Source organism: Cervus canadensis, chromosome X (genome assembly GCF_019320065.1).
Source record: "Cervus canadensis isolate Bull #8, Minnesota chromosome X, ASM1932006v1, whole genome shotgun sequence".
Lineage (NCBI taxonomy): Eukaryota > Metazoa > Chordata > Mammalia > Artiodactyla > Cervidae > Cervus > Cervus canadensis.
In genome coordinates, this window is record NC_057419.1 from 28,932,780 (window position 1) to 28,955,310 (window position 22,531).

Below are 22,531 nucleotides of genomic sequence, written 5' to 3' on the forward strand. Positions count from 1 at the left end.
GCTCTGTGGCTTCGTACAGACTGGGCAACAAAATGGAAAATGTCAGGTTCAAGTGGCAAACAGAACAAGTGGCTGAAAAGAATTCAGTCAAAGTGATTAGTTGGTATCTTACAGAGCATAAAGCCCTGGTTATTTCAATAAATTAAACTGCCTGTTCTTTTAAATTGAATTCAGTCACCCATCCAGGCATGTCGAGCCATTCCTAAAAGTTATTGCTCACGCTCTTTCAACAGCCTGTAGATAAGCCACTTAGCTCAGGGAACCGTGTAGTCTGTGGATGTGCCCGTTGCCTTTCTGTGACCACAAGCTGCGCTGTGGCGCAGAGTACATCACGTGTGTTGGATGAGTGTGTAGATGAATCACGGAACCTCGGGTGGCAGGAACCTGACGAGGGTCAGTCACCAGCCCAAGTCCCTGAATTTGTCAATAGAAAAATGAGGAAAGTTGAGTTCGGAGGGACCTGGCTCAAGTCCCTCAGGCAACGTAGAGGCAGAAGCAGTAGCAGCCTCCCAGCCTTGTGCCTCCTGGTCCAGAGCCCAGTCTAGTGTTTCAAGCAGCTCCTGAGAGCAGTGGAGAGTCACCGTGTGTTATATACAGCTGGCCGGCAGCGCGGACGGCTCACACCTCACCCTGCGGCTGCAGGAATGTTTGTGAGGTCTAGATCAGGGACCCCTGACCCCGTTTTGTCATACTGTATGTGGCTCCAAAAATTCTGAAATATGAAATGGACTTCAATTCCATATAGTGAAGAAAGGTGAGAAATCTTATTACCCCTTCGGGAAGAAATGTATCATGGTTTCATGGAGGAAAAGAGCCTTCGTTTCATGTTATCTTCATGGTTTTGATTCCACTTTCTTTTTTTTTTTTGATTCCACTTTCATCAGGTAACATGATTTTTTTTTTTTTAGGTAACATGATTAAATGCTTCTGTTGCTTACACGTAATCTAATAGCCAACACACACTAAGCTTTTACTAAATGCCAGACATTGTGCCAAGTACTTTACATGCATTATATGATCTAACTGTTACAGCAACCCTATAGGGTAGGGACAATAATTATCCCTATTTTACAGATGAGAAAACTAAGGTTTAGAGATGGCATGTGAGTTGCCCAATATCTGATGCCTTCTAGGCACATAGGTATAGCAATGCTGCATCAAGGCTATGAACAAAATCCCAGTCCAGAGAAGCTATCAGAACAAAAATTTTCTTCATTACCAAGGAAACTGATGTGGTTCCATTAGATTAATGGGAAATATCATGACAGTGACAATTTTAGTATAACATATAGATGCTAAGGCCCAGTCAGTGTCTCACTTATTTCAACCAATATTGGTTTTAACAATGTCCCAGTAAAATAGAGAACTCAGGCTGCTTCTGAGTGGCCATTCTATGTACAATTCATATTTTTGTGTCATATTAAGTGTCACGAGAACTGAGGGGATGCATTTACCTAGTATCTATCCAAAATAAAGAGCAAATGGATACTTTTGGTTCTTCTCTTGTATAAGTGAATCAACTCTATTTACAAGGAAGAGAACATTACAACCACTTGTACTTCGCTGTACCCATTCAAGTCGACTAATCAGAAGTGACTTTTCTTACAAGAGATGGGCCTTCCCATCAATCCAGCCCTTGGAAACTAGCATCCTGACTCTTCAGGTTAAGAACCTGCACAAGTTGAAATAAAATCTGACCATTCTGTGAATGACTAATCTCTCCCCAGCCCTTTTGGGTAAATCCCTTTCTTTCTCCTTTAATTTTTGACCAGGAGAAGAAGTACCGCTTCCAAAACCAGGTAGACAAGATGAAAGAGAAGGTCAAAAACGTGGAAGAAAGATCAAAGGAATTTGTGAACAGAGTGGAAGAAAAGAGTCATGATCTAATTCAGAAGTGGGAAGAGAAATCGAGGGAATTCATTGGCAACTTCCTAGAACTGTTTGGGCCTGATGGAGCATGGGTATGTAATTATTTCACTTCTTCCTACAATAATGGGTGTTTTCAGTTTATCCTCCTTTCCAAAGAACTACTTAAGGGTGTCCCTTATCTCAGTCCAATATGTGACCTCCACTTTGGGCATTAGCCCAAATGACTTCAAGTCTATGCACTTCTTTATTTAGTTTCTGCTTTTCCTTTCTATATGGCACCCAGGAGTGCCCAAAGCCAATTCTGTTCTCTATTTCTATTTCTTGTTTGAAGTCATTTGATAGGCACTGAAAGTCTATTACTGCAAAGGTTGGTTTCATAGCTCATCCCAATCTCCCAGTTGGAGGATGCACAGCCTATGGGTAAGGGTGAAGTAGGTCAGTGGCATCATGGATCTTGTGTTATAAAACAAGGTTAATGCCTCTTGGATCAACCAGAGGAGGAGGATGCAGAGGAAATGTAGCTGCCTTGATCACCTTTTGTGATCAGGAACTCCTCTTTCATTGGTTGAAAGAGAGAGAGAAGAGGTGAGACTTTGTACTCATCATGCCCTGATTTGCCCCTGTTTTTTTTCATGATATATATGTGCTGGGATAAGGCATAAAAGTCTTAGGGGATGGAGGCCATGATCTGAATCTTAAAACTGAGACAGAAAATGCAGACAGGATCTCTTGCCTAAATTCTATATAGAATTCTGAGTGAAAATTACAGACAGAGAAAAGAAAATTCTGGAAACTACCTTGTATTCCACTGGTATTTCTTTTTTTCCCCTTCATTTCTATTTTTATTATTTTTAATTAATTTATTTATTTTAATTGGAGGCTAATTACTTTACAATATTGTAGTGGTTTTGCCATACATTGACATGAATCAGCCACGGGTGTACATGTGTCCCCCATCCTCAAGCCCCCTCCCACCTCCCTCCCATCCCCTCCCTCAGGGTTGTCCCAGTGCACTGGCTTTGAGTGCCCTGTTTCATGCATTGAACTTGGACTGGAGATCTATTTCACATATGGTAATATGCATGTTTCAGTGCTATTCTCTCAAATCATCCCACCCTTGCCTTCTCCCACAGAGTCCAAAAGTCTGTTCTTTATATCTGTGTCTCTTTTGCTGTCTCACATATAGGGTCATCATTACCATCTTTCTAAATTCCATATACATGCATTAATATACCATATTGGTGGTTTTTTTTTCTGACTTACTTCACTCTGTATAATAGGCTCCAGTTTCATCCACCTCATTAGAACTGATTCAAATGTGTTCTTTTTAATAGCTGAGTAATATTCCATTGTGTATATGTACCACAGCTTTCTTATCCATTCATCTGCTGATGGACAGTTGCTTCCATGTCCTAGCTATTGTAAATAGTGCTGTTATGAACACTGGGGTATGTGTGTCTCTTTCAATTAAAGATCTTAAAAAAAGGAGTAAAGATCTAAATGTGAGACCAGAAACTATAAAACTCTGGAGGAAAACATAGGCAAAACACTCTCTGACATAAATCACAGCAGGATCCTTTATGACCCACCTCCCAGAGTAATGGAAATAAAAGCAAAAATAAACAAATGGGACCTAATTAAACTTAAAAGCGTTTGCACAATGAAGGAAACTATAAGCAAGATGAAAAGACAGCCTTCAGAATGGGAGAAATTAATAGCAAATGAAGCAACTGACAAAGAATTAATCTCAAAAATATACAAGCAGCTCATGCAGCTCAATTCCAGAAAAATAAACCCCAATCAAAAAATGGGCCAAAGAACTAAACAGACATTAATCCAAAGAAGACTTACAGATGGCTAACAAACACATGAAAAGACGTTCAACATCACTCATTATCAGAGAGATACAAATCAAAACCACAATGAGGTACCATCTTATACCGGTCAGAATGGCTGCTATGAAAAAGTCTACAAACAATAAATGCTGGAGAGGGTGTGGAGAAAAGGGAACCCTCTTACACTGTTGGTGGGAATGCAAACTAGTACAGCCACTATGGAGAACAGTGTGGAGATTCCACTGGTATTTCCATTGTGTGTGTACTTCTGGAGTAAATAACCAGTATTATCAGCAAAGTTAATAAAGAGGGTTCTATGGAAGACTTTGTTTTAAAAAATTGATGTATAGTTGATTGATGTATGTTGTGTTGATTTCTGCAGTACAGCAAAGTAATTCAGTTATATATACACACACACACATTTTTTATACTTTTTCATTATGGTTTATCTTAGGATAAGGAGTATTGTTCTCTGTGCTATATACAGTAGAATATGTTTACCCATTTTATGCATAAAAGCTTACATCAGCTAACCCCAGCCTCCCACTCTATCCCTCCCTCAACCCCCTCCCTGCTTGGAAACCACCGATCTGTTCTTTGTGTCTGTGATTCTGTTTCTGTTTCATGGATAGCTTCATTTGTGTCATATTTTAGATTCCACATGTAAGTGATATCATATGGTATTTGTCTTTCTGACTTCACTTAGTATGATAATTGCTAAGTCCATTCATGTTGCTGAAAATGGTGTTATTTCATTTTTGTTTATGGCTGAGTAGTATTTTATTGTGTATATATATACCATACCTTCTTTATCCACTCTTTTTTTTTTCTTTATCCACTCTTATTTTGATGGACATTTACATTGTTTCCATGACTTGGCGATTGTGAATAGTGCTGCTAGGAACACTGGGGTGCATATATCTTTTTGAATTATAGTTTTGTCTGGATATATGCCCAAGAGTGGGATTGCTGGACCATATATGGTAAGTCTTAATTTTCTGAGGAAACTCCAAACTGTTTTCCACAGTGGCTGTACCAACTTAAATTCCCACCAACAGTGTAAGAGGGTTCCTTTTCCTCCACACTTCTTTCAGTGTTTGTTATTTGTAGACTTTTTAATGATGGCCATTCTGACTGGTGGGAAGTACTACCTTATTTTAGTTTTGATTTGCATTTCTTTAATTATTAGTGATTGCCTCTTGACCATCTGCATGTCCTTTATGGAGAAATGTCTATTTAAGTCTTCTTCCCATTTTTGTTTTTGTTTTTTTTTTGTTGTTGTTGTTTGTTTGTTTGTTTTCATTTATTTTTATTAGTTGGAGGCTAATTACTTTACAATATTGTAGTGGTTTTTGTCATACATTGACATGAATCAGCCATGGATTTACACGTATTCCCCATCCCAATCCCCCCTCCCACCTCCCTCTCCACCCGATTCCTCTGGGTCTTCCCAGTGCACCAGGCCCGAGCACTGGTCTCATGCATCCAGCCTGGGCTGGTGATCTGTTTCACCCTAGATAATACACATGTTTCGATGCTGTTCTCTCGAAACATCCCACCCTCGCCTTCTCCCACAGAGTCCAAAAGTCTGTTCTGTACATCTGTGTCTCTTTTTCTGTTTTGCATATAGGGTTATCGTTACCATCTTTCTAAATTCCATATATATGTGTTAGTATGCTGTAATGTTCTTTATCTTTCTGGCTTACTTCACTCTGTATAATGGGCTCCAGTTTCATCCATCTCATTAGAACTGATTCAAATGAATTCTTTTTAATGGCTGAGTAATATTCCATGGTGTATATGTACCACAGCTTCCTTATCCATTCGTCTGCTGATGGGCATCTAGGTTCCTTCCATGTCCTGGCTATTATAAACAGTGCTGCGATGAACATTGGGGTGCACGTGTCTCTTTCAGATCTGGTTTCCTCAGTGTGTATGCCCAGAAGTGGGATTGCTGGGTTATATGGCAGTTCTATTTCCAGTTTTTTAAGAAATCTCCACACTGTTCTCCATAGCGGCTGTACTAGTTTGCATTCCCACCAACAGTGTAAGAGGGTTCCCTTTACTCCACACCCTCTCCAGCATTTATTGCTTGTAGACTTTTTCATAGCAGCCATTCTGACCGGTATAAGATGGTACCTCATTGTGGTTTTGGTTTGCATTTCTCTGATAATGAGTGATGTTGAGCATCTTTTCATGTGTTTGTTAGCCATCTGTATGTCTTCTTTGGAGAAATGTCTGTTTAGTTCTTTGGCCCATTTTTTTATTGGGTCATTTATTTTTCTTCTTCCCATTTTTTAATTGGATTTTTTTTGTTGTTACTAAGGTTGTATTAGCTATTTGCATATTTTGGAAAATAAGCCCTTGTTGGTCTCATCATTTGCAAATACTTTCTTTTATTCTATAGGTTGTCTTTTCATTTTATGGTTTCCATTGTTGTGCAAAAGCTTATAAATTTGATTAGGTCTCATTTGTCTATTTCTATTGCCTTGGGAAACTGACCTAGGAAAACATTGGTATGATTTCTGTCAGACTATTTGGCCCATGATCTCTTCTAGGAGTTCTAAGGTGTCATGCCTTATGTTTAAGTCTACAACCCATTTTGAGTTTATTTTTGTGTATGGTGAGAGGGTGTGTTTGTTCCAATTTCATTGGTTTGCATGCGGTCCTTGGTGGTTCAGGCGGTAAAGCATCTGCCTGCAGTGCAGGAGACCTGGGTTCAATCCCTGGGTTGGGAAAATCCCCTGGAGAAGGAAATGGCAACCCACTCCAGTATTCTAGCCTGGAAAATTCCATGGACTGAGGAGCCTGGTAGGCTACAGTCCATGGGGTCGCAAAGAGGCGGATATGACTGAGCGACTTCACTTTCACTTTCCAACATTTCAACATTGCTGAAGAGGCTCTTTTCCACACTGATTTTCAACAAAGGAGGCAAGAATACACTATCGATTGTATGTATGTGGGTTTATTTCTGGGCTTTCTATATTCTGTGCCATTGATCCATATGTCTGTTTTTGTGCCAATATCACTGTTTTGATTACTGTAGCTTTGTAGTATCGTCTGAAGTCTGCATGCTGCTTTGTTCTTTTTCTGTAGGACTGCTTTGGGAATTCTAGGTCTTTTGTGGTTTCACAAATTTTAAGAGTATTCTATAAAAAATGTCATGGGTAATTTGATAGGGATTACATTAAATCTGTAGATTGTTTTGGGTAGTCTAGTCATTTTAACAATACTAATGCTTTCAATCCAAGAGCATGGGATATCTGAAAGAGATAGTTTTAAAGTAGCTTTCCTTTTAGAACCAAAAGGAATGATTCCATTTGATTTCTCTAATTTTTCTTAGCCTAGATATCCTAGTACAACATGAGAAGTCTCTAACAAAATTGATTTTGGCTCAAGTATTTTATTGATGGGTTGTCCCTGTTGCCTCTCTGCTCACTGGAGCTGGTTCATAAGATTATCTAAAAGTAAAACAAGTAAAAGAACAACACTTGAGAAGTTAGAAGAGATGCTTTGCTAAAAGCCTAGCAGCCTCTAAGTGATTATAGAGGCAGCGGTCATAGGCCAATCTTGTCTTATTGGCTGAGGCTGAGAGAGGGTGGAGGGCTTACAAGGGTCAACTTGGGCCTTCAACGACTTCTAGAGAGAGCTTGCAAGAGCAGAGGAGCCAAGGGTCTGGTTCCTTTCCATTTTCCCTGGGTTTCAGCTCAGATTAAATTATTTGGGATTCCGTAGTCTCTGTAACAAGTTTGAAATTTCTCATTAATCTGGTGTGTACTTTAATAGTTAACGTTTTTCACAACTAATTTTCAGGCTCTGAGGAAACAACTAGCAGTTTTTTAAAAATGAAAAACCAGGTAGGCATTCATTTGTTTACAGGGGTTCAGAAATGTCTGTTTAGGTCTTCTGCCCAAATGTTTCAGTTTACTTATTTTTAGTTGAGGATAATTGCTTTACAATATTGTGTTGGTTTCAGCCACAGGTAAACATATGTCCCTTCCCTCTTGAACCTCCTTCCCACCCCTCGAGGTTGTCAAGAGCACCAGTTTGAGTTCCATGTGTCATATTACAGTCTCAGTCACATAACATATTCTCATTACGTATGGTAATGTTTATGTTTCCGTGATACTCTTAATTTATCAATTTATCCTACCCTCTCCTTTCTGTCCTGTGTGCATAAGTCTGTTCTCTATGTCTGCATCCCATTGCTGCTATGCAACTAGATTCATAAGTACTATCTTTCTAGATACCATATGTATCTATTAATATATCATATTTATGTTTCTTTTTCTGACTTACTTCACTCTGTATAATAGGCTCTAGGTTCATTGACCTCATTAGAACTGACTCAGAAGTGTTTTTCTGTATGGCTGCGTAATATAGCAATATCATCAACGTAGCAGGAAACAAGAGGGTTTTTTATAACTAATTTTATGGACACATAGCTTATTTACAATGTTAACTATGTATTATGGTTTATCACACAATATTGAATATAGTACTTGGGAGGGAGGGAAGAAAGGAAGAAAGTATAAATAACCATAGAAACTAAGATAACAGTATTAACAGGAGTTATAACAGGGGTTACAGGACATGGTGTCATTAATAGACTTGGGTCATATATTTTTAACATGTTGGTTAATGTTTGAGTTCTCAAGTTCTTTAAAAATTCTAGGAACATGTGTCCTAAAATTCTGTAACATCCCAAGTTTCTTAGGGTCCCACATTTCATCTTTAAACGTTTATTCAGCAACCATTTTTACAGTTTATGAAAGTGGTCTTATGGTAGGAGCTTAGTATATACCTGCTAGTGGGAAAAATAGACCCATCCATCAAGAGATAACTGTAAAACAGTATGGTAAGTGGTATGCGAGGTCAGGAAAAAAGTCACATCTACTAGTTTATCTGCATACTCAGTATACTTTGTTCTCATGAGTCATCCTCTAAAGCTCTTTGTGTATAAGTCTTGTCTGTTCTATAGAAACTCAGGTTGATCTCTACTTTTTCAAGGACACAACCTAACCTTGTAAAGTGAAGGTAATTTAGGAGTGTAAGGAGGGAAGCAGAAGGTAAGTGTTCCGGAGCTCCTGGGTGGTATAGTGGTGAGGGCTTTGCTTCCCAATGCAGGGGTCATGGGTTTGATTCCTCGAGGAGAGCTAAGGAAAGCAAGCTAAGAGAGAGCTAAGGAGACTTACTTACTCTGAACTATAGTGTTCTAAGAGAGCTAAGGAGACTTGCTCACTCTGATGTATAGTGGTCTAAGAAAAACTAAGGAGACTTGCTTACTCTGACTTACAGTGTTCAAAGGAGAGCTATGGAAACTTACATACTCTGACCTATAGTGCGCTAAGGGGAACTAAGGAGACTTCCTTGCTCTGACCTATATTTGCTAAGGAGAGCTTAGGAGACCTAAGGAGAGCTAAGGAGACTTTCTTACTCTGAACTATAGTTTGCTAAGGAGACTTACTCTTACTTATAATGTTCTAAGAAGAGCTAAGGAGACTGACTTACTCTGACTCATAGTGTTCTAAGGAGAGCTAAGGAGACTTAATAGTGTTTAGTAGTGGCCTGCTGTGGGACAGGGTCTCTGACTACAGCAAACCTGGGTTACCCAGTGTGTGGCCAAATCCCTCTTGGAGGTCGCCCTTAGCCCCATCATAGAGCCGCCAAACAGACGACCCACAACAGATTTCCCAACCTGGGGATCCATCAAAGGGACTTAGAACCTCCTGGAATTTGACTTTGTAGTCCAGTAGGAGACTGAGTCAGAGTTGCCCGTGAGTGTCCAGGAATCTCAGGTGGCAGTGTGAGTCAACAGTTTGGGCTCAAGCCAAACAACTGGGAGGGAACAGCAGCCAAACACAAAAAACTGGATTAAAGATTTACTGAGCATGGCCCCGCCCATCAGAACAAGACCCAGTTTCCCCCTCAGTCAGTCTCTCCCATCAGGAAGCTTCCATACGCCTCTTATCCTTATTCATCAGAGGGCACACAGAATGAAAAGCACAATCACAGAAAACTAACCAAACCGATCACATTGGTCACAGCCTTGTCTAACTCAATGAAACTATGAGCCATGACATGTAGGGCCACCCAAGATGGACGGGTCATGGTGGAGAAATCTGACAAAACATGGTTCATGGGAGAAGGGAATGGCCAACCACTTCAGTATTCTTGCCTTGAGAACCCCATGAACAGTATGAAAAGGCAAAAAGAAGATATGACACTGAAGGATGAACTCCCCAGGTTGGTAGGTGCCCAATATGCTACTGGAGATCAGTGGAGAAATAACTCCAGAAAGAATGAGGAGACAGAGCCAAAGCGAAAACAATACCCAGTTGTGGATGTGACTGGTGATGGAAGTAAAATCCTATGCTGTAAAGAACAATATTGCATAGGAACCTGGAATGTTAGGTCCATGAATCAAGGTAAATTGGAAGTAGTCAAACAGGAGATGGCAAGAGTGAACATAGACATTTTAGGAATCAGTGAACTAAAATGGACGGGAATGGGCGTATTTAATTCAAATGACCATTACATCTACTACTGTGGGAAAGAATCCCTCAGAAGAAACGGAGTAGCCCTCATCATCAACAAAGAGTCCGAAATGCAGTAATTGGGTGCAATCTCAAAAATGACAGAATGATCTTTGTTTGTCCTCAAGGTAACCCATTCAATATCACGGTAATCCAGGTCTATGCCCCGACCACTAATACCGAAGAAGTTGAAGTTGAACAATTCTATGAAGACCTACAATACTGTCTAGAACTAACACCAAAAAAAGATATCCTTTTTATCATAGGGGACTGGAATGCAGAAGTAGGAAATCAAGAGCTATCTGGAGTAGCAGACAAGTTTGGCCTTAGAGTACAAAATGAAGCAGGGCAAAGGCTAACAGAGTTTTGCCAAGAGAACACACTGGTCGTAGCAAACACCCTCTTCCAACAAGACAGACGACTCTACACATGGACATCACCAGATGGTCAACACCAAAATCAGATTGATTATATTCTTTGCAGCTGAAGATGGAGAAGCTCTATACAGTCAGCAAAAACAAGACTGGGAGCTGACTGTGGCTCAGATCATGAACTCCTTATTACCAAATTCAGATTTAAATTGAAGAAAGTAGGGAAAACCACTAGACCATTCATGTATGACCCAAATCAAATCCCTTATGATTATACAGTGGAAGTGAGAAATAGATTCAAGGGATAAGATCTGATAGAGTGCCTGATGAACTATGGATGGAGGTTCGTGACATTGTACAGGAGGCAGTGATCAACACCATCCCCAAGAAAAAGAAATGCAAAAAGGCAGAATGGTTGTCTGAGGAGGCCTTACAAATAGCTGAGAAAAGACGAGAAGTGAAAGGTAAAGGAGAAAAGGAAAACTATACCCATCTGAATGCAGAGTTCCAAAGAATAGCAAGGAGAGATAAGAAAGCCTTCCTCAGTGATCAGTGCAAAGAAACAGAAGAAAACAATAGAATGGGAAAGACGATATCTCTTCAAGAAAATTAAAGATACCAAGGGAACATTTCATGCAAACATGAATACAATAAAGGACAGAAATGGTATGGTCCTAACAGAAGCAGAAGATATTAAGAAGAGGTGGCAAGAATACACAGAAGAACTATACAAAAAAGATCTTAAAAAAAAAAAAAAAGATCTTCATGACCCAGATAACCACGATGGTGTGATCACTCACCTAGAGCCAGACATCCTGAAGTCTGAAGTCAAGTGGGCCTTAGGAAACATCACTATGAACAAAGCTAGTGGAGGTGATGGAATTCCAGCTGAGCTATTTCAAGTCCTAAAAGATGATGCTGTGAAAGTGCTGCACTTAATATGTCAGCAAATTTGGAAACCTCAGCAGTGGCCACAGGCCTGGAAAAGGTCAGTTTTCATTCCAATCCTAAATAAAGGCAATGCCAAAGAATGTTCAAACTACAGCACAATTGCACTCATTTAACATGCTAGCAAAGTAATGCTCAAAATTCTCCAAGTGAGGCTTCAACAGTACATAAACTGATAACCTGCAGATGTTCAAGCTGGATTTAGAAAAGGCAGAGGAACCAGAGATCAAATTGCCAACATCCACTGGATCATTGAAAAAGCAAGAGAGTTCCTGAAAAACATATACCTCTGCTTTATTGACTATGCCAAAGCCTTTGGCTGTGTGGATCACATCAAACTGTGGAAAATTCTTCAAGAGATGGGAATACCAGACCACCTTACCTGCCTCCTGAGAAATCTGTATGCAGGTCAAGAAGCAACAGTTAAAACCAGACATGGAACAATGGACTGGTTCCAAATTGGGAAAGGAGTATGTCAAGGCTGTATATTATCACCCTGCTTATTTAACTTATATGCAGAAATGCTGGGCTGGATGAAGCACAAGCTGGAATCAAGATTGCTGGGAGAAATATCAATAACTTCAGATATGCAGATGACACCACCCTTATGGCAGAAAGAGAAGAGGAACTAAAGAGCCTCTTGATGAAAGTGAAAGAGGAGAGTGAAAAAGCTGGCTTAACAACATTCAAAAAATGAGGATCATGGCATCCAGTCCCATCACTTCATGGCAAATAGATAGAGAAACAATGGAAATAGTGAGAGACTTTATTTTGGGGGGCTCCAAAATCACTGCAGATGTTGATTGCAGCCATGAAAATAAAAGACACTTGCTCCTTGGAAGAAAAGCTATGACCAACCTAGACAGCATATTAAAAAGCAGAGACATTACTTTGCTGACAAAAGTCTGTCTAGTCAAAGCTATGGTTTTTCCAGCAGTCATGTATGGATGTGAGAGTTAGACCAAAGCTGAGTGCCGAAGAATTGATGCTTTTGAACTGTGGTATTGGAGAAGATTCTTGAGAGTCCCTTGGACTGCAAAGAGATCCAACCAGTCCATCCTAAAGGAAATCAGGCCCAAATATTCATTGGAAGGACTGATGCTGAACCTAAAGCTCTAATACTTTGGCCACCTGATGCAAAGAACTGACTCCTTGGAAAAGACTAATAATTTGAGTAGATGTCAAGAGAAATGGCTGAATCTTTAGAGTGAGAGCAAAATCAGACATAGTCATGGAAAAAAAATTCACTTGGTTCAGGAAACCACTTTTCCTGCTTTTTAATGACTGCCAGAACAACGTTCTTGCCAGACATGTGTGTCAGTAATTCCTTGTGAATGCATTCATAGTGTGGAATTATTTAAGCTCAGATTGCCACAGTGCACTGGTCTAAGATATTAAAGCAGATGGAATATTAACCATTAATGCTAAAGTTTCTTTTTAAGACAGAAAATGCTTTCAAAGTAGCTAATCTTTGTAAGAATGTATTATGGTTGTTTTCTATTGTCAGTTAATTATAGAAACAAGCTGCTTAAAACTTAATGCCCTAAAACAATTATTATTTAGCTTATCCATCTGCGGATCGCCTGGGCAGTTCTTTTGATCTAAACCAGACAAGGCCAGTTTCAAACAGTACAGACTGGATCTGCTCATGCTCCCATCAGGGGCTGGGTGTTCCCTTGCAGCCCTACTCGCAGGTCTCCTGGTGGGATGGCTGTCCGCTCAGGCAGTGGGGGTGGGGAAAATGGTTGAGGATTGCATGACTCTCACTCTCCAGTAAGCTAGCCCGGACTGTTCACAGTGCAATCCCAGGGGGCCACGATGGTGAATGGAAGCCTGAAAGTCCTCCTGAGGCCTGAGCTCTGAACAGGCACATGGGGCACTTCAGTCACCTTCCATTGGCCTACGCAAGTCACAGGACCAGCCTGTATTCAGAAGTGGAAAATAGACCCCACCTCCTACTGAGAGGAGCTCAAGGTAGTACTGCAGACCTGGGAGGCATGGACAATGGGGCCATTGCTGCAGTCAATCTGGTATGGTTTGTAAGAAAACAGGCGGGATAATCGTTACCAAAGACAGGACAGGAAACCCTATTGACAGCAGCATTCACACAGTGGAACTGAAAACAAAGTTAGCAAGACTGACACACTTTCACAGTGTTCCAGCTCTTTCTTATTGTTGAATGAAACCATGCCTCAGGGGTTTGTTGGCTTTTTGTTTGTTTTCTTTGCTGCGCTATGTGGCCTGTGGACCTTAGTTCCCCAGCTAGGGATCAAACCCATGCACCCTGCAGTGGAAGCACAGATTCTTAACCACTAGACCACCAGAGACACCCCTCAGTTTCTGTTTTCTGTCCACCTCACAGGCCTGTCCAAATTTCAGCACTTCTCCAGAATGTGTAATTGTGCTCTACCTAAAGAAAGCCCTAGGTATGAACATTCATACTTTCAAAAGAGAAATTAGAAAGTTCTTCTTTGATTGACAGGAACTCTTTTAAGTTTTAACAGAAGGTTTTCTTATAGAGTTCCTTAAAATAGTGAATTCTTTACTTACCATGTAATTTACTCTGTAGAAATTTGGTGTGGACATTTTCTGGGCACTCCTGTTCCCAGGAACATGACACATCCTTCTTTCTCTCAGGACTCCTTAATATTAAGATGATATGCTTAGTCTTGTTTTTTCACCATGTTTGTATAAATGAAAAGGCCAAATCTGCAACAATAGTACCACCTTTTTTTTTTCTTCTTAAAGAAATCAGACCACATTAGATTTGAGGGGCACGGGGGGAAGCATTGGCCCACTTTTCAGCAGATGTGAGCTACAGCCTCCATTCAGTGAGATGGCTCAGGTACTAGAAAGAACAGCAGGCTTAGAGCCAAGAGACATGTGTTTGGATCTCATCTACAAATATTTCCTTTGTTATAAGACAGCATTTATATCTGCTGGCCTCCAGTTCAGTAGGGTAGATACCTCCACTCCCCACTGTCTCTCACTACGTGATTCTCTTTGCTGACCATGTGATTCTCTGGGTCTCAGTTTCCATATCTGTAAAGTGGGGCTAATGGTACTTATTTTGATCCTTTAACAATGAAAAAAAAAATCAAAAGCGAGTTTGTCAAGCTCCTGAAGACCAAACTTGAGAGTACCTCACATATACAGCTTTCTTCTAAATCAGTATTCTTTGATATCTAATTTTGTATTCATAACCTTGAATCTACCAGAGTTTCTTAAGGAGGAGGGTCCTCAAAGTCGATGTCCATCAGGATGACACAACTTGAGTCTGCCTTCAGAGGGAACACATAAGGAAATTCTGTCTTAGGGCTCCAGAGCTGAAGGTTGGGGTTGTAGTTCTTTCATTTAAGGCTTTCCCCTCTAATTAAATGCATATATTTCTGGAATGGGAGGCACACAAAGTCTTACCTGTGGTTTATTCTCTAGAATGTGTGAGTTAGAACTTTTCCTGAGAGCAGGTTTTGACAGACAGGGAAAGAAGAGGAAGCATAAGATGTGAGACCCTAAAATAAGTGAGGGAGAATCCATAAAGAGAAAGGAGGGCAATAGCCAAGGCGGCTGAATCAGTAACCAAACAGAAAGGATGTGGCCATGGTCCCAATGTAGGACTCTGGACGCCTGTAGCTGCTGGACCTGAGGTGAGGTTTGGAGATACTAAGGGAGGGGTGGGAAGTTATAACAACCAAATGGAGACAAAGCATTTCTCTTCGGGTGGCAAGAATATTTTATTTTCCTTTTCCATATGGGTATACTTTTATTTCCCCCCAATTATAAAACAGACCTGAATTGGCTCTATCAGCACTTTTTTTTTCACATTTGGAAAATATTTAGCATTTCAAAGCAAAGACGGCAGAGCAGACAACTCACACTATTGGACAAAAGCTGGACTGAAAGGTTACAGTTTATAAATGTTTCCAATGAAGGCCCTTTCTCCTGTGTGTTTTTCTATTTCCAGACACACATACCTCTCTGAAAGAAACATTTTCCTCCTTGAAGCTGTTTCAAGCTAAATAAAGGTTTTAAAGCTATGTAAAATTGAATCTAGCTTTCTTATAGATGCTATTAAGAGCCCATTTAGATAGAAACCTTTACCGGGGCTCATTCAGTTCAATTCAATTCAATTCTATACCCATCATCGAGTGCCAGTGCACGGGAGGTGTCACAATGAGGAAGGCTTGATCCCTGCCCTCAAGATGTTCAAAGCAAAGTGGATGAGACAGGTACAGAGATAAGAGCGGTCACATTGTCTTTATTGAGGGCTTGAGCCCTGTTAAGTCTGGCCACCCCAATCTATTGGTCTTGACCCCAGAGACACATGGAATTTTGGACAGCACTTCGATACATAAGGCAACTTCTCTCCATATCTATTCATGAAGAAGCGCCACGAACATGGACGCAGTTCACACTGCAGCTGTCATTCCCCACCTTGGGTTTTAGAACCTAGGTTCCACTCTCTGGCTCTGCAGTGGAGACATCTAGGTATGCAGGAATATCCTGGGACACTCTGTCCCCTTCAAACCCACCAGCCTTTCCTGCTTTGCTTCTATCAGCTTCCATTCACACAAGCATTTCACTCCCTCTGAAAAAAAAAAGGGGGGAGTTAAGGTTAAAATACCTATATGTGGGATTTGCCCATTTCTCCTGCACCCACCTTAGCCCAAATTTCTGTTAAGTCCCATGAAATAGCGACACATAGTGTGGAGGGGGTGGAGGAAGAAATGAATTCCAACTGGGATGGGGTAGCTGAGAAAGCTGTTCGGAGGAGATGCTGTTTCATGTGGGCCTGGAAATTTGGGTGTGATTTCAGAAGGTGAGTGTGATGCTTTCTGGCCCTGGGAGCTCCATAAAGAAAGGGCCTTAAGTTGGGCAAATGGAAGTGGGTTTGCGAGAGGCAGACCTGGCGTCTGCTCTGGGCTGGGTGCACCACTGTGGAGGAATGTAGTTCAGGGGAGGGAACTAAAGGTGGATAGGTGATTTACAGCAATTCTGCAAAGGGTCTTGGGTGCCAGTCTAAGGATTTTAAAGTTATCCTTCATGCAGAGGAGATAATCCTCAAATATGGCTGAGAGGGGAGCATGAGAGAGGACCATCTCAGAGTCCCACATGCATAGAGTGAGCACAGAATCTGCCTCTGAAAGCCTCTCCACATGGCTCTTACTCTTCGATCCTCTCTGTTATCCAGCTTGTGCAGCATGAGGCCTAGGAGATCAAAGTCCTATAGCACAACTTCCTAATTGGCCCCTGGAGGCCTGCAAAAGTGTATGCTCTCAGAGCTGTGAGTTACTTCCTTCTCTTCTGCTCTAACAAAGCAGTGTCTAGGCCAGATCCACAGGAGTGCACTGCTGAGCCTCTGGGCATTGAAACCTCGTGAAAAATCACTCCCTGTCCAATTTAAACATGTGAACCCAGCAGCCTGCCCTGTGAAAAATATTTTCCTATTGCGTTTTTTATATATGTGCAAAATACCAGGTAGTCACTCTTGCCAACCTCCATCACAGGCTGGAGAAGGTGAAGTTCAGCTCATGAGGAGGTAAACAGATCTCAGGGGAAAAAACACATTGGAGGAATACCCCAGAGTCATTCAGAAAATCGCCTGCACTGATCCACAATGGGAAAAACAAAGTGAGTTTGATGAGTTCAGCTGAATAAGATCCTGAAAAATTATCTGAGTTAAAAAAATTCAAAGCAGATTAGCAGGCTTTTGAGCGTTGGGAAATAGCAGGCTCATGCACACACATGCAGACACGCAGGGCAATTCGTGACTTAATGGTGTGTCTTTTTGTCAGATAGTGCCTCTAACCCAGAGTAGTGTCATTTACTGCTCATTTCCTACAGGGAGAGGGAGGTGGAGGGCTTGTTCGAAGTGTGAATGTGAAAACAGGCTCCAGGAATAAAGGATATCTTGTGGTCTTTTTCAGTGGTTTGGACTCGAGTCCTTTGTGTTTTGTTATTGTTGAAACAGTTGAAGCACTGAGTCTTGTGGGTGAGACTTAATCTGGAATTTTTACAGCTACTTCTTAAACATAGAGCAAGGCATCTGTAACATTTGGCAGTGGGGTACATGTCCAGGGGAACAAGCAGAATTCTTGCTATTTACCTTTAGTAGCTGTGTTTTCTCTGTGCTTGAAACAGAAGCCCTGGGAGGGAGGAGCAGAGAAGAATTCCTTCTGCAACACCCGGTCAGCCTGTCACATGGGTCTGGTGCCCCGTGGCCCAGGTCTCAGGGCATCCTGGGAGTCTGTCTCTGGGATGGACATTGGATGGCATGTTTCACCTGCCCACTGCCCCCAAAGTTTCCGGCTTAGCCACGGCTGCTGCAGGCTGAGGGTCTGGGACACACGTGAGGCCCGGTGAACCTGAGGAGACCTGTGAGATGGTCTGACACAGAGAGGAGCCAAAGACGGTCACACTGGGTTATTAGGAAGACCAGTACTCTGGCCGGGTTCCATTACAGTTGTTGTTCAGTTGCTTAGTTGTGTCTGACTCTTTGCGACCACATGGATTGATGCATGCCAGGCTTCCCTGTCCTTCACCATCTCCCGGAGCTTGCTCCTGTTCATTCAGTCAATGATGCCATCCAACTGTCTCATTCTCTGTTGCCCATTTCTTCTCTTGCCTTCAATCTTTCCCAGTATCAGGGTCTTTTCCAGTTAGGAGGCTTTATGCATCAGGTGGCCAAAATACTGGAGCTTCAGCTTCAGCATCAATTTTTCCAATGAGTATTCAGGGTTGATTTCCTTTATGATTGACTGGTTCTATCTCCTTGCTATCCAAGGGACTCTCAAGAGTCTTCTCCAACACCACAGTTCAAAAGCATCAGTTCTTTGGCACTCAGTCTTCTTTCTGGTCCAGCTCTCACATTTGTACATGACTTCTGGAAAAACCACAGCTTTTGACTATATGGATCTTTGTTGGCAAAGTGATGTTTCTGCTTTTTATTATGCTGTCTATGTTTGTCATAGCGTTTCTTCCAAGGAGCAAGTGCCTTTTAATTTCATGGCTGCAGTCACAGCCTCCAGTGATTCTGGAGCCCCCAAAAATGAAATCTGCCATGTTTGGGTAGCCATTCCCTTCTCTAGTGTATCTTCCCAACCCAGGGATTAAACCCAGGTCTCCTGCATAGCAGGCAAGATTCCTTATCATCTGAAATTACAACCTTAGGCAGACCAAAACTGAATGTGTCTCCTGACCAGATTTGGGGTACAACATCCCATATGAGCCATTATGCAGGGGTTGTCATCCAAGAGTGTGAAGGTAGGAAGTTATTTTGAAGGCCCTGTTCAGTGCCCATTCTTGTATGAGGATGCACATCACTCTGTGTGTATCCAGAGTTTTACCAGGGGTTTCATCAGCCCAGGAAAGGGGCCATACCGAGAGCAGACCCAGGACTGCCTCTCTGGAATATGCCTTATGGCTGGATTTTAACTGAACACTTCCAAGTACCAGACCTTTTAAGAAAGGATGAGGCGAGAGCATAGAGCCTGCCTTCTAGGCCCTCACTTTGCAGAGGGGAGGCCCTCACCAGCCTGATAGACACATGGAGGAGGGCCCATGGTTCACTCGAGACCCCGACATCTACTCCTTGACTGGACCTTGCTCCCTACAAGTCCCTGCTCAGATGCCTCCTTCTCAAAGAGACCCTCCCTGTTTTTCAACCATGGTGCGTCTTATCTCCTTGCCCTGCTCTCCCCTTTCTATTTCCGTATACGCGTCCACTAACAGACCATATAATTTACTTAGTCTGATGACTATTATTTATGAACAGTTTCTTCCCTCTCGAATGGAAACTCTCAGGAAGCAGAGATCTTTGCTACTTATAACTGACTGGTACAATAACCATAACACAGTCTGGGCGCCCTGGGTCCCAGGTTACCTGACTGGGGTTGGCCTGGCTCCCCGCTGGGTTGCCCGGGGCCAGGCTCTCTGTTCTATAGCTCAGACCACTGCTTCTTCCTTCCATTTTGTGGAAGAACATTGGTTCCTTGTTTGGAGCTGGAATCAGAGGTTACATCTCATAAAGCTCTGTTTCTAGGCTGAGAGCAGAGATTGCTTCTCTCTCCTTTCTGTTTTAACTCTGATGGTAGTGCCTGGGATTTCATAGGTAGGGCTTGGCTACTGTTTATGGGAATGAAACGTATGTAGTTGACAGTGACATTTCTACATAGTTGACATTTCACCACTCTTTCCCCAGACATAGAAAGAGCCCTACTGTCTCTGTCACCCAGCACTCACCTCTGTGTATCTCCAGACATGGCCTTGGGGAGTGAAAGGCCGGTCTGGTGTGGAAGTAGGGGTGATTTTTGTCCCATGCCACTGGTTTTCACCACAGCTCCTCCTTCTCCTGATCCTAAAGCTCCCCGCTAATGAGTGGCCCAAGTTCCTGCAGACATTGCCTCCCTGCTGTCATCTCCATGTTGGTCTGGATTTAATCACACCCCTCCTTGCCAACTAGGTCCTGGATCTCCAAAGAAACAGACTCAGAAACAGTATTCACATCCCTCTGCTCCTTCCTAGGTTACCCAGATAAGCAATGGGAGGAAGAAAAACCAGGGCAGAAGGGCCAGTATGTGCCGGTATGAACTCGAATGGGTCATCAGGTCTTTCTGGGCCGGGAGTCACATCTTTAATTTGCACTTGGTGGTGGGCTCCCTCTCCAAGGTGAGCAGCCTGTGGCCGAGACATACAGATGGCTAACAAACACATGAAAAGGTGCTCAACATCACTCATTATCAGAGAAATGCAAATCAAAACCACAATGAGGTGCCCGCCCCCCCCCAACCCCGCCCCGCCCGCGCCCCGCCGCCCCCGCCCCGCCCCCGGCCCCGCGCCCCCGCCATTACACGCCAGTCAGGATGGCTGCTATCCAAAAGTCTACAAGCAATAAATGCTGGAGAGGGTGTGGAGAAAAAGGAACCCTTTTACACTGTTGGTGGGAATGCAAACTAGTACAGCCACTGTGGAGGACAGTGTGGAGATTCCTTAAAAAACTGGAAATAGAACTGCCATATGACCCAGCAATCCCAGTCCTGGGCATACACACGAGGAAACCAGATCTGAAAGAGACACGTGCACCCCAATGTTCATCACAGCACTGTTTATAATAGCCAGGACATGGAAGCAACCTAGATGCCCATCAGCAGACGAAAGGATAAGGAAGCTGTGGTACATACACACAATGGAATATTACTCAGCCCTTAAAAAGAATACATTTGAATCAGTTTTAATGAGATGGATGAAACTGGAGCCCATTATACAGAGTGAAGTAAGCCAGAAAGATAAACACCAATACAGTATACTAACGCATATATATGGAATTTAAAAAGTAGGTAACATTAACCCTACATGCAAAACAGAAAAAGAGACACAGATGCACAGAACAGACTTTTGGATTCTGTGGGAGAAGGCGAGGGTGGGATATTCTGAGAGAATAGCATTGAAACAAGTATACTATCAAGGGTGAAATGGATCACCAGCCCAGGTTGGATGCATGAGACAAATGCTCAGGGCTGGTGCACTGGGAAGACCCAGAGGGATGGGATGGGGAGGAAGGCGGGAAGGGGGATCGGTATGGGAAACACATGTAAATCCATGGCTGATTCATGTCAATGTGTGGCAAAAACCACTACAATATTGTAAAGTAATTAGCCTCTAAGTGATAAAAATAAATGAAAAATTAAAAAAAAAATAATACATGTATGAGAAGTCCAAAGTATCCTATGATTAAATTGTACTTCTATTTGTTCACTGAAAAAAAAAATAATTGAAGGATAATTGCTTTACAGAATTTTGTGCTTTTCTGTCATCCATCAACAAGAATCAGCCATAGGTACACCCATGTCCCCTCCCTCCCAGACCTCCCTCCCATCTCCCTCCTCATCCCACCCTTCAGTCGGTCGCAGAGCCCCTGTTTGAGTTCCCTGAGTCATACATCAAATCTACATTGGCTATCTATCTTACATGTGGTCTTGTAAATTTCTATGGTCCTCTCTCCATGCATCTCACCTTCTCCCTCCTCTCCTCCCCACCGTGTCCTTATTGGCTTTGCCTAGCCTGCACTCTTGTATCACATCTCCATGATGGGTAGGTGTGTATGCATCAGGGTGGGGTGGTTTTAAGAAGTTTTCTTGTGCCTGAGCCGCATGTTTCCTTATGGAGATGCTCTAATACCTGCTGTGAAGTTTACACGACCCATGGGGTTGCGGTTGGGGGAGTTGCTCCTGGATAGGAGGCCAAGCGACTATGAGAGAAACAGACTTCTGAGGAACAATGCAAGCTGCACTCGGTGTGCAGTAAAGCTCCTGGTAAGCCCGCTGACCCTAAGCCTTTTCTCATTACTCTCAGGCTGATGTTGAGCATGTCAGAGGTTGATGTCTTCTCAGTGTCTATTCAGAACAACGCTAAGGACGTTCCACATTGAGTAACTTTCTACCTCCTAGGCTCCCTCAAGCCCCTGAAAACTCTTTACAACCAGGCCCACAGTTCTGGAATGAGGAGCCCTGGGACAAGGCTGTGGATGAATGTGTTAACCAGGCTTCACCCAACCATGCATGTAACTGCTGCAGCTGGTTTGCTGACAGGATCACTTGTCTTTTCTCCAAGAGGAAAGGTTTTGTCACAGAAGCTATTTCTCTGTCTGATCTTTTGTGAATCTTTTTCTATCAGTGTATTAATCCTAAGAAGTATTGCTGGCTTAAAAGATTTATGTGAGTCGGCCAGGGGCCCACCACCATAGTGTTTAATCACCTTCATTGCCACCTGATCTTGAGCTCACAGCTGAAGGCCAGAACCACAGGTTTAAAGGGCCATGGGTGTTTCACTCCACACATCCCTGCTGACTGATTTACCTTCTGCTCATTGACTGGTAAAAAGGAAATAGTAAAGGTGTGTATTACTCTATTATTTTTCATCTAATTATTTAGAAAAGCCTCCCCTGTGAATTGATTAAGGTGCTACACTGAGGGAA

The 22,531-nt window shown here is 42.3% G+C and overlaps 1 protein-coding gene across 1 annotated transcript in view; it reads left to right on the forward strand.

Moving 5' to 3' along the window:
* The window catches only part of LOC122435493 (choline-phosphate cytidylyltransferase B-like), an 80,016-nt gene that overhangs the window by 56,404 nt on the left and 1,081 nt on the right, over positions 1-22,531 (forward strand). The window contains exons 7-8 of the mRNA XM_043459704.1: positions 1,773-1,961; positions 20,083-20,226. Coding sequence (XP_043315639.1) covers positions 1,773-1,961; positions 20,083-20,226 — 333 coding nt within the window. The remainder of the gene's footprint in view (positions 1-1,772; positions 1,962-20,082; positions 20,227-22,531) is intronic.